The following is a 12,259-nucleotide window of genomic DNA, read 5'->3' on the forward strand; positions in this document are numbered from 1 at the left end:
GTGCGTGTACTAGCCAGAAACAGTGAAAGGGAGTGAGAAATCACCCCGCAGGGGTTATAGCCATGCTACAATCCCTTCTCCTGTGATTTGGGCAACTGTGCACACACATACCTGGCATTTTCTTTATTTATTTATTTTCTGAGAGGTTTTTTGCTATAGGGCACATGCGCCCACCAGAAAGACAGAGACAGAGAGATAGAAAGTGAGAAATCACCCCTCAGGGGGGATGGCCACCCTGCAATTCCTTCTCCTCTCGGGATCTTAGGCACGCACGCGCACGTGCCTGGCATGTGTTTAAGCCACTGGATCCGGGACTGGAACTGTGCTTGACTACATGGGAGTCCCGCAACATAGCCGTTACTCCAACTGCTGGTCCCCATACCTGACATTTTCAAACTGCCATGTGGGAGTCTGGCACCTTACCCATTACACCATCTGCTGGCCCCACAAAACTTTGTTTTAATTTAACTTTATTTATTTAAATTTGAATTTGACTAGTGGAGCAGAGTGAGAGAGAGTGAGAAAGCAAGAAAGTCCCAGATCTGGGACTCAAACCACAATTGGTCATGTGGGAGTCCAGCACCCTTAACCACCATGCCTCCCACTGGTCCCCCATAAAACTATTTTTTAAAAGTCCAAATTTACTTTGGTGCAAAAAATGTTTAAATTGTTCATCCACTTTGTTGTTTCCCAAACTTTTTAAAGAATGCTCTTACTTTAAAAAGTCACCTTGGTAAGGCCTCATCTAGCGCCCACTTCAAAAGCCCTCTACCACCATATTTCTTGCTTTACTTTTTTCCCTTTCCACCATACTGTAGGTTTTATTCACCTTACTTCTTCTCCCTCCCATGAAAATACAAGGCCCAAAGAAGCAGAAAATGCTGTACTTTGTTTCCCACTATACTCTGATGTAGATCCTGGCACACGCTGAGTGTTTAACTCTTGTTAAATGACTTCTAGTGCCTTTTAGGAACCTGGTCATCATGTCCCTACCCTCTGTCCCTAAAAGGCCAAGTCTGCAAAAATAGAAAAATTGACCATGCTTGGCTGGAATCTTTACTAAGGTAAAAGAAGAGTCTGAGGAGCCAGTAGACGGCATAGTGGTTATTTTGCTGGACACCCGCATGGCCAACTGTGGTTCAAGTCCCTTGAGTGGCTTGAAAATTATGCCAGGTACAAGTGTGTGCATGCCCAGGATTCTAGGAAAAGAAAGAATTGCAGCATGGCCATTCCCCCAGGGGATGATTTCTCACTTTCCTTCTCCCTGTCTCTGTCCCTCTCTAGCCAACACATGTGCCCTAGCCAGCAGCTGGTGTGGTGGTTGAGGCACTGTACTCCCACAGGGGCAAGCACAGTTCCGAGTCCCACACCTGGCAGCATGCTATCTTGTTTTCTCTATCTCTGGTGAGCACAGGTGCCCCATAACAAACTAAATAACAACAATAATCATAAAATCTGCAGAAGCAGCAGGTGGCACGGTGGTTGGGGCACTAGACTCCCACGTGGCTGACCGCGGTTCGAGTCCCAGACCTGGTGACTTGCTTTCTCACTTCCCCTCTCTCTCTTGCTCTATCCCTCTCTGGTCAAATTAAAACAAATAAAGTTCAATCAAATAATTCTTTTTTTTTTTTAAGAATTATTTTATTAAACTTTAATTCATTCATTCATTCATCCAATTATTTTAATTTGGCCAGTGAGGGACAGAGTGCAAGAGAGAGAGAGAGAGAGAAAGTGAGAAAGCAAGCCACCAGGTCCAGAACTCAAATGCTGTCGGTCATGTGGGAATCCAGCACTCTTAACCACCACACCACCTGCCAGCCCCAAGAAAATAATTCTTTAAAAATAAAAGTCTGCAAGACCCAAAACCTTGAAGAGACTACCCAGACCAACCTTAGTGAGGAGGTGGCATGGACGTGGGTCCCAGCTCTGATACCTTCTTTCTGTTGACTTACAAGGCACTGTTCAAGGCCAGCAGATGGTCTAGTGGCTAAGGCTCTGGATTCCCACACGCCTGAGAACAGTTCAAGCCCCGGACTCCAAGGCATGAAAATCATGCCAGGTGTGTGGACATGCTCGAAATTCTGAGAAGAGAATGGAGAGGGGGTTGCAGCGTGGCCATCCCCCAAGGGGGTAATTTCTCACTTTCTTTCTCTGTGTCTCTCTCCAGTGCTCCATGGCAAAAACCTAAAAAAAAAAAAAAAAAAATAAAGTGGCTCCTTTCTTTCTGGGTCTTGATCCCTACATGAACAGAATGTGGAACTCTGGCCAGGACCACTGTGGAGCAGGTTTAGGAGAGCAGAGGTGGGGGAGATTCCTGAGATAGCAGGGTGGAGGGAAGAAAATACCTCACCAGACAGGGTTTGTGACTTTTATTTAAAAGCGGAAGATAACCTATTTGGGAGTTCATCTGTAATCTTCAACATTAAAAAAAGGAAGAAAGGAGGGGGAGAACAGAACCCAAAGGGCCTGGGGGAGAAGATGGAAAGGGTAGTGGGTCCTTGTCAGGCTGGGGTCAGGCCACATAGGGGAAGCGGAGCAGCAGCCCCTCATAGGGCTCCAGGTGGAGGCGTTCCAGCGTAAGGGAGGTGCCCTCCTGACGGCCTGGCTGGGTGCTGAGCAGCACATCGGCACTGGCAGGCAGACTGGTGCTGGCAGGCAGACTGGAGGTTGCCAGGCTGGTAGAGACACCCACATTCCCAAAGTTGAGCACCACCAGGAAACGCTCGTTCTGGTCCCAGTGGCGGACATAAGAAAAGAGTGCAGGCTCAGAAGACAGTGCGTGGAAGTCCCCATGCAGCAGGGAGCGCTCTTTACCCCGTTGGTCACTCAGCCGCCGGAACAGGGAAAGGAAGGAATCAGGATCTTCGCTCTGGCCCTGAGAATGATGAAAACAGAGCAGGAGTGGGTGAGTGGGTCCCCTGGGTTCAACTTCCACAAGCCACCTGCCCATCATGTCAGTCAGGCCTTACTCCTCCGGAACCCTTACCTTCACAGTCCTGTTGACACTTAGGAATCCTGAGACATTTGAGAAGCTGGATTCATCCCACAGCATGACAGGGGCCTCCATAGGCTAAAAAACAGGGAAAACAGGACTTGAAAAAGCCTTGGCCTGCATCTGCTTTCCCTCCTCATCAATGCCTAACATCCACCACGCCTGGCTAACTTGTACTGGACAAGTAAGGTAGGCTCCAGCTTCAAGGTCCTTGCACACATATTGTCCCCTCAGCCTAAAGGTATCCCTGCCAGCCAGTCAAAAGCCATTAAGAAGCTGGCAGGTGACATGGTGATTGGGGTGCTGGACTCCTATATGGCTAACCACAGTTCAAGTCCCAGAACTAGTGGCTTGCTTTCTTACTTTCCTGCTTTGTCTCTCTCTGGTCACATTAAAAGATAATAATAACAATAAAATTAATTAAATAACTCTTTTAAAAAATAGCTTTTAGAGACCAGCAGTTGGCATAATGGCTATGTCGCTGGACTCCCATGTAATTGACCGCGGTTTGAGTCCCAGACCCAGTGGCTTAAACTCACATTGCGCATTTGTGCGTGCACGCCCTAGATCCCGAGAGGAGAACAGAAGAGAAGGGATTGCAGCGTGGCCATCCCCCCTGGGGGGTGATTTCTCACTTTCTTTCTGTCTCTCTGTCTTTCTACCAAGCACACGTGCAGTATAGCAAAAACCTCTAAAAAAAAAAAGGCTTTTAAAGACACTATCAGTAGCTTCCTCACTTTCCTCAGGTCTCTGCTCAGTTATGTCCTCAGGCTTTCTGTGGCCACTCTGCATAAAATCTACCCCATCCCTAGTCTCCAGGTCCTTTACCTTGCTTTCTTTTGCATAGCACCTGGCATGTTTCTATTCGAGTATGTATTCAATTACACCACCTCCTGCTCTTTTGTGTACTGTTCTCTGTATTCCCCAATATGTAGCACAAAGGAGTTAAGAATAAATATCTAGGGGCCAGCAGGTAGCATGGTGGTTAAGGGCACTGGACTCTCACATGGCTGACTGCAGTTTTGAGTCCTAGACCTGGCAGCTTGCTTTCTCACTTTGTCTCTCTCTCACTCTGTCCCTCTCTGGTTAAATCGAAATAAATAAATTAATTAAATTAAATAATTCTTTAAAAAGAAAAATAAGGGACCAGCAGTTGGCCTAATGGCTATGTCGCTGGACTCCCATGTAGTCAACCGTGGTTCGAGTCTCAGACCCGGTGGCTTAAATTCACGCTGGGCATGTGTGCGTGCGTGCTCTCAAGATCCCAAGAGAAGCGATTGCAGCGTGGCCATCCCACCCCCCCCCAGGGGGTGATTTCTCACTTTTTGTCTCTTTGTCTCTCTCTGTCTTTCTGGTGAGCGCACACAGCCTATAGCAAAAACCTCTCAAGATAAATAAATAAGTAAAAGAATAAAAATCTGGAATAAATAGATGAATGGTTATATAAACATCAGCTCAAGCATTAACTCCAGTCCTGTAGTTCAAGTCAGTGACCGCCTTTGTGACAATATCCCTATCACAGCACATACAACTCTTAATGTGTTAGCTTACTCATCACCCCATTGAACTATGAGCTCCTGGAGGGCACAGAGCCCAGTACAGAGTACCCACTACCCAATGAATGAATAAATGAATGAATGATGGCTGTGGGGCATAGAGCCTAGCAGAGTACCCACTGCCAAAAATGAATGAATGGATGAATGATCACTACCATATTAAACATCTACCATATATCAGGCATCATAAAATATGCCTTCATTCAATCCTAACCATCCAACAAAAAAATTCAGTCTCACAGAAGAGATGACCAATATCCAAAGGGATAACTAACTGGCCCAAAGCTACACAGCTACTGACCAGAGAACTGCCTAGGAATCAAATACACTCCCACACCAAGACTCAAATCTGTTGGCCCTTATCCACACAACCATCGTATGAACACAACCTCCCTCTCTGTGTTAGGCACATAGCAAGTAGTACCTGGCCAGAAACAGCAGCCACCTGCAGGCCAATCTCATCCCCATAGCTGAAAATGGGGGTCCCCGGCAGGGTGAAGAGCAGCAGTTGGTAGAGTCGAAGAAGTTGAGCTGGTATGAAGGAACTCAGGAGACCTGCCTGAGACAACTGCAGGGACAGACACTGGTGAGCCTAGCAGACCACTTCCTCCATCTCCCAACAACCCTTTCCCCCCAAAGTCCCCTGCCCCTACTCCTACTAGCCGGATACTCACACTCCAGCTGCGCCAGTGACTGCCAGTGGAATTCAAATACTGGGTGACAAGGAATTTTGTGTGCTCCCCAGTGAAACCAGGAGTTGACAGGTATGAATTGGTCAATAGCAGGTCCTTGGTGGATCCCAGTAAGCTCATGATCTGCTGCAGGTCAGGGGAGTTGGTTCCTGCTATGAAGAGCCTGCACAGGGCAGAGTAGAGATCAGCATTAGTAGAGAGCAGGAAAAGAAGAACGGTGGTGAAGGAAGTTCTCTGGATTAGAAACCCTGCCCCCCTCAAGGCCCTAGCACTCCACTGAGAGGTTTCTACAAAGGAGCTGAGTCAAGGAGGGGGCTTGGGCACCCACCTATCTTCACTGAAGCTGCTGGTGATGTTCTGCCAGTCAGCCAAGAGTGAGAATGCATCCTAAGAGGGAAAAAGCAGAATCAACAAACAGGGAACATTTCTAAGCTGTAGCTGAGTCCCTCTGGTCTCACCCAAGCTTTGCCCTTCGTATGAAATACAAACTCACCTTCAGATTCTCCACATCCCGGACTTGGAACCCATCTACACCAGCCTGCAACCAAAATCCCAGAGCATCCTACAGGGGGGCAAGAGAACAGAAGAAAGTTATCGATTCTCAGGTAATAACCTGGACAATCCCAGCCCATGTCATACCTTGTCCTCCAAAAGCACCTTCCCATGACTTCAGTAGAGTCATCGGCCTTGCCTGGATCTCAGTTTCCCATCTCTAATACAAAGGCTTTGCCTTGGTTCCCTCCAGCTCTGACATCTCATTGATTCTCCTAGTGCTATAGCATTTTACTTCTCTATTCCTGCCTCAAGCCAATCACACAACTACAGAAATGGTCCAAGAGAAAAAGTGTTCCCATAAGCATTATTTCATTTTTTGTTTGTTTCCCAAAGGGTTCATGTACTCAACAGAGAGATGGGGCAGGGTTGAGGGGGATATGAGAAAGTACCACTATGCCACAATCCCTTTTCCTCTTCTCCCTCCTTTCAGGATTTTGGGTATGCATGCACCTACACCCAGTCACCGTGTGGCCACCATGCTGTCGGCCATGGTGAATCCAGCCACCTTAACCACCATGACACGGGCTAGCCCAAATATAAGTCATCTAACAGTTAGCATATGGAATGCTAGTATAGTATATCTATTTTAGAAATGAAGAAACAGGCCCACAGAAACAAGGAGACATGTCCAAGGGCATAATCAGTGAGCAGCAGAGATAGGACCTAAAATGCCAGTCAAGATCCCAAGATAGGGAGCTGGCAGGTGGCATGGTGTTAAGGTGCTTGGCTCCCACAAGGTGACAGTGGTTTGAGTCCTGGACCTGGCAGCTTGCTTTCTCACTTGCCTTCTGTCTCTATATATCTCTTTCTGGGCAAATTAAAATTAAATAATTAATTCTAAAACAAACAAACAAACTACAAGGTAAGGGCCAGGTGATGGCACAGTAGTAACATGGTAACATGACTGGAACCACAGGGAAAGATCCTTGAGGTCCTGCCCCAGGACTTCCCTGAGCATGCCAGGCATGCATTCGTGCCTATGATCCAAGTCAGCTAAGACTAGGGGTTGGCTGTAGTGTAAGGACCCTGTTAAGGGTGCCTGTCTCTCCCCTTTTTCCTCCTCCTCCCTGTGTGTGTGTGTGTGTGGTGTGTGTGTGTCTGTCTGTCTCAGAATAAATGAATACTTTTTTTTAAACTTAAACCAGGCTTGAGTGCATATGTACCCAAAACCCACCAGGGTGAGATTTTTCACTTTCCTTCTCTGTCCCATAATCTCTCTCTGGTGAGTGATATGCCTATGACAAACTTAAAAAAATAAATAAATAAATAAAACTCAAATAAAAAGGATCCCAAGGCTGGGGCCAGCAAGTGGCATGACAGTTGAGGTCTTGAACTCCCACATGGCCAGCCGGCCACGGTTCAGGTCTCAGATCCAGTGGCTTGCTTTCTCACTTTCCCCTTCTCTTGCTCTCTCTTTCTCTGTCTCTTTGGTCAAATTAAAAATAAAGATAATAACAACAAATAAAACTAAATAAAGAAAAAGAAGAGGGGAAAAAAAAAAGAATCTCGAGGCAAGCATACTTAATCCTTGCCCAGCACCCTGAGGCCTAGAAAGTGTGAGCACAAGAACTAGTCAGAGCAAGGTTGAGGAGACTGAAGTTCAAAGCACAGCCCCAGAGCAGTTTAGATGAAAATTTGAAAAGAGGCCAGCTCTGCAGAACAGGCCCAGGCCAGACTCCACACCAAGAGGCCGACACGCACGTCCCCTTTTCTTCCCTTTCTCTGTTCCACGTGCTCTCTCCCCAGTCTCCATTTTCTTCTGAGGCTGCCACTCTTCCTGCCATACTGTCTGAAAACATTTATCAATAACTTTTAAAGTTTCCCAGCAACTGGTAAGGGTTGAACTGGATAACCCCAGGGGCCCTATTCAAATGCTGGGAGTCCAAAATTCTACCTAGAATCATAGCTAGCAGTGAATTATCAGGATCTGCCACTGTTTTTATTCTACCCATTCTGAACTTGTAAGTGTCCTAGGATCCAGGCCTCAAGAACTAGAGTGACATTCAAAGTCCCCCTGGGCATAAAGTTTGAGTCTATACCTCTGGGAAAAGCAGACTAGAAAAGTCAGACTACTTAGAACTTCGAGTATGTGAAGCCCCTTCCAATCTTAGCTTCCTCTCTTGTAGATTGGGAATAATAACAGATACCTTGTATGGTTACATGGGAATTAGAAAGCATCTATAAAATACTCAGCATAATTCAACACTTAGGAAGACCCTCCCCCCCACTCCATGCTCACAACCTCAGACTGGGCTTCACTCCAAATACATCAAACAAGAACTGGGAAACCAGGACAGGACTCCCACAGAGAAAGGGCTTCCTTTCTCAAAAGGAAGAAAAGTCAAATTTCTAGACTGGTATCTGAGAAATTCCCTTCCTGGACCTATCTCATCCCCAGAGTCAAGGAAACGAGAAAAATGAGTAGTCAGAAAAGAAACAGGAAAAACAGTGGGGCATTGCTGGCCTATCCTCCTGGCTGTGGGAAGAGGCGTTCCTGCTTTGGTCTGAGAGCCGAGGGGCCCCTCAGCTGGAGTTGGGCCAGCTTTGCAGGGCTTTCTGTGAAAGTACTGACACAGCCCCAGCATCTGGCTCCCACCTGCCATCAGCTCCAACACACTCACCTTCACCTTGGTGGCCACAGTGGTAACGTCAGTGGGCAGGAACCACGAGTTCTGGCCACGATAGTTAGGAGTGAGGTCCAGAATGACACGGATACCTAGAGCAATGGAGGAAAAAGCAGAGAAATCAACAAACCCAAGTCTGTTGAATGTTTCCTACGTATTACTTAGTACAAAACCTTGAATTTGAACCTTGGCAAAACTCATTCCATTGAAACATATATACTAGCGAGGAAGGACCTTAAGGCAGAAGGTTTGCAGTGCAGTAAAGGCTCTAGGACCCTGGCCTCCCCACCATCAGAGTGAACTCTTTTCATTAATATTTCTACGTTGAATTGAAAGATAGTATTTGGGATTTTTTCCCCCCCAAAAGGAGCAATTGTCTTACAAATTTTAAAACTACTGATATAATAAAAAGCCTACATTTTGCAAATAAGGGCACTGAAGTCCAGAAGTTAAAAAAGATCTGCTCAAGGGGCAGCATAGTCACTAAGGCACTGGATTCCACATGGCCAACTGCAAAGTTCACGTCTCAGACTCAGCAGCCTGAAAAACATTCCTGGCACGTCACATGTTCATGCTTGCCCAAAATCTCGAGAGAATGGAGAAAGGATTCATGGAGTGACCATGCCCTCTGGGGGGTGATTTCTCCCTCTAACTCTCCCTTTGTCTCTCTTCTTCACCAGCACATGTGCACTGTAATAAAAAAGTATAAATAAAAAGGATCTGCTCAAGATTGCACAAATAGCAAGCCACCAGGGTGAGATTTTTCACTTTCCTTCTCTGTCCCATAATCTCTCTCTGGTGAGTGATATGCCTATGACAAACTTAAAAAAATAAATAAATAAATAAAACTCAAATAAAAAGGATCCCAAGGCTGGGGCCAGCAAGTGGCATGACAGTTGAGGTCTTGAACTCCCACATGGCCAGCCGGCCACGGTTCAGGTCTCCGATTCCCAAAACAGGATGCTTTCTTTCTTGCTTTTCCTTTCTCTCTCTTTCTCTGTCTCTTTGGTCAAATTAAAAATAAAGATAATAACAACAAATAAAACTAAATAAAGAAAAAGAAGAGGGGAAAAAAAAAAGAATCTCGAGGCAAGCATACTTAATCCTTGCCCAGCACCCTGAGGCCTAGAAAGTGTGAGCACAAGAACTAGTCAGAGCAAGGTTGAGGAGACTGAAGTTCAAAGCACAGCCCCAGAGCAGTTTAGATGAAAATTTGAAAAGAGGCCAGCTCTGCAGAACAGGCCCAGGCCAGACTCCACACCAAGAGGCCGACACGCACGTCCCCTTTTCTTCCCTTTCTCTGTTCCACGTGCTCTCTCCCCAGTCTCCATTTTCTTCTGAGGCTGCCACTCTTCCTGCCATACTGTCTGAAAACATTTATCAATAACTTTTAAAGTTTCCCAGCAACTGGTAAGGGTTGAACTGGATAACCCCAGGGGCCCTATTCAAATGCTGGGAGTCCAAAATTCTACCTAGAATCATAGCTAGCAGTGAATTATCAGGATCTGCCACTGTTTTTATTCTACCCATTCTGAACTTGTAAGTGTCCTAGGATCCAGGCCTCAAGAACTAGAGTGACATTCAAAGTCCCCCTGGGCATAAAGTTTGAGTCTATACCTCTGGGAAAAGCAGACTAGAAAAGTCAGACTACTTAGAACTTCGAGTATGTGAAGCCCCTTCCAATCTTAGCTTCCTCTCTTGTAGATTGGGAATAATAACAGATACCTTGTATGGTTACATGGGAATTAGAAAGCATCTATAAAATACTCAGCATAATTCAACACTTAGGAAGACCCTCCCCCCCACTCCATGCTCACAACCTCAGACTGGGCTTCACTCCAAATACATCAAACAAGAACTGGGAAACCAGGACAGGACTCCCACAGAGAAAGGGCTTCCTTTCTCAAAAGGAAGAAAAGTCAAATTTCTAGACTGGTATCTGAGAAATTCCCTTCCTGGACCTATCTCATCCCCAGAGTCAAGGAAACGAGAAAAATGAGTAGTCAGAAAAGAAACAGGAAAAACAGTGGGGCATTGCTGGCCTATCCTCCTGGCTGTGGGAAGAGGCGTTCCTGCTTTGGTCTGAGAGCCGAGGGGCCCCTCAGCTGGAGTTGGGCCAGCTTTGCAGGGCTTTCTGTGAAAGTACTGACACAGCCCCAGCATCTGGCTCCCACCTGCCATCAGCTCCAACACACTCACCTTCACCTTGGTGGCCACAGTGGTAACGTCAGTGGGCAGGAACCACGAGTTCTGGCCACGATAGTTAGGAGTGAGGTCCAGAATGACACGGATACCTAGAGCAATGGAGGAAAAAGCAGAGAAATCAACAAACCCAAGTCTGTTGAATGTTTCCTACGTATTACTTAGTACAAAACCTTGAATTTGAACCTTGGCAAAACTCATTCCATTGAAACATATATACTAGCGAGGAAGGACCTTAAGGCAGAAGGTTTGCAGTGCAGTAAAGGCTCTAGGACCCTGGCCTCCCCACCATCAGAGTGAACTCTTTTCATTAATATTTCTACGTTGAATTGAAAGATAGTATTTGGGATTTTTTCCCCCCCAAAAGGAGCAATTGTCTTACAAATTTTAAAACTACTGATATAATAAAAAGCCTACATTTTGCAAATAAGGGCACTGAAGTCCAGAAGTTAAAAAAGATCTGCTCAAGGGGCAGCATAGTCACTAAGGCACTGGATTCCACATGGCCAACTGCAAAGTTCACGTCTCAGACTCAGCAGCCTGAAAAACATTCCTGGCACGTCACATGTTCATGCTTGCCCAAAATCTCGAGAGAATGGAGAAAGGATTCATGGAGTGACCATGCCCTCTGGGGGGTGATTTCTCCCTCTAACTCTCCCTTTGTCTCTCTTCTTCACCAGCACATGTGCACTGTAATAAAAAAGTATAAATAAAAAGGATCTGCTCAAGATTGCACAAATAGCAAGCCCCCAAACCAAATGAATAATCCTTTTTAGTACACTGGACAGAATTCCCATCCAGCTTGTTCTCTGGACAGAAGGCCCAATCCTTGCCACTTGGGTGAGCGGCACAGGGGAACAAAGACAGGACAGCCTCAGACCTCTGCTCTTTCTTTGGGAACATTCAGAAGACACCCACTCTTTTTCTTTGCTGATTGCAGGAGATTGTCAAAATCTTCCGTGGAGCCAAGAGTGGGGTCGATCTCTTCCAAGTTGGTCCCGGCAATATCATCCTTCGGGTTCTTGTGAATTGGGCCCAGGACAAGGCCCTTCACCTTTAGAGTGCTCAGGTAATCAAGATGACCCTTCAGACCTGAAACAGGAGCTGGGTTAAGATGCGACCCCTTTGAGAGGCCCCTGATCTCCCTCCATCTCCTCCTCTCGCCCTGTTCCTAAAGGAGCGGGGAAGGGAGGGGTGGGGGGGCCAGATCACAAGACTCAAAGGAGCTGATGTAAGGAGTCTACACATTACTTCAGAAACTGGTCGAGACTAGTTCCTGGCGCCGTGGGGGAAGGGAGGACGCTGAGTCAGCCATCCCGTGAAAGAGTAATGAGGACGATCGGTTTCTTCAAAGAAAGGAAGGAGGAGGGACTGGGTGTCGGGGAGAAGGCTCGGCTACTGGGTGCGGTGGAGAACCGTCTGAGGCTGTCTGGGTCCCTCTGGGTACGCGAAGAGGGTCCAGATTAAACTAGGGGCGCTCGGGGAATGGGGGGTGTGCTCCGCACTCACCCGCTAGGTTGCCCTCGTCGCTGCCCACGAAGGCCTGAAGGTCGCCGATGCGGTAGAGGGCGCCCTTGTGCCACCACCTCTGCACCGGCAGCTCGCGACAGCGCGGGGCTCGCACGGTGCGTACCACCG

General features: G+C 46.9%; 1 protein-coding gene across 1 annotated transcript in view; it reads right to left on the reverse strand.

The window, feature by feature from the left end:
• Nucleotides 1-2,354: 2,354 nt before the first annotated feature.
• Nucleotides 2,355-12,259, reverse strand: part of SLC3A2 (solute carrier family 3 member 2) — a gene marked incomplete in the record, with an annotated part of 33,620 nt that continues 23,715 nt past the window's right edge. Inside the window, 9 exon segments of the mRNA XM_014590926.2 lie at nt 2,355-2,875; nt 2,987-3,070; nt 4,973-5,116; nt 5,223-5,403; nt 5,569-5,627; nt 5,734-5,802; nt 10,619-10,713; nt 11,540-11,713; nt 12,131-12,236. Coding sequence (XP_014446412.1) covers nt 2,513-2,875; nt 2,987-3,070; nt 4,973-5,116; nt 5,223-5,403; nt 5,569-5,627; nt 5,734-5,802; nt 10,619-10,713; nt 11,540-11,713; nt 12,131-12,236 — 1,275 coding nt within the window.

This window comes from Tupaia chinensis, unplaced genomic scaffold (genome assembly GCF_000334495.1).
Source record: "Tupaia chinensis unplaced genomic scaffold, TupChi_1.0 Scaffold000502_1, whole genome shotgun sequence".
Lineage (NCBI taxonomy): Eukaryota > Metazoa > Chordata > Mammalia > Scandentia > Tupaiidae > Tupaia > Tupaia belangeri.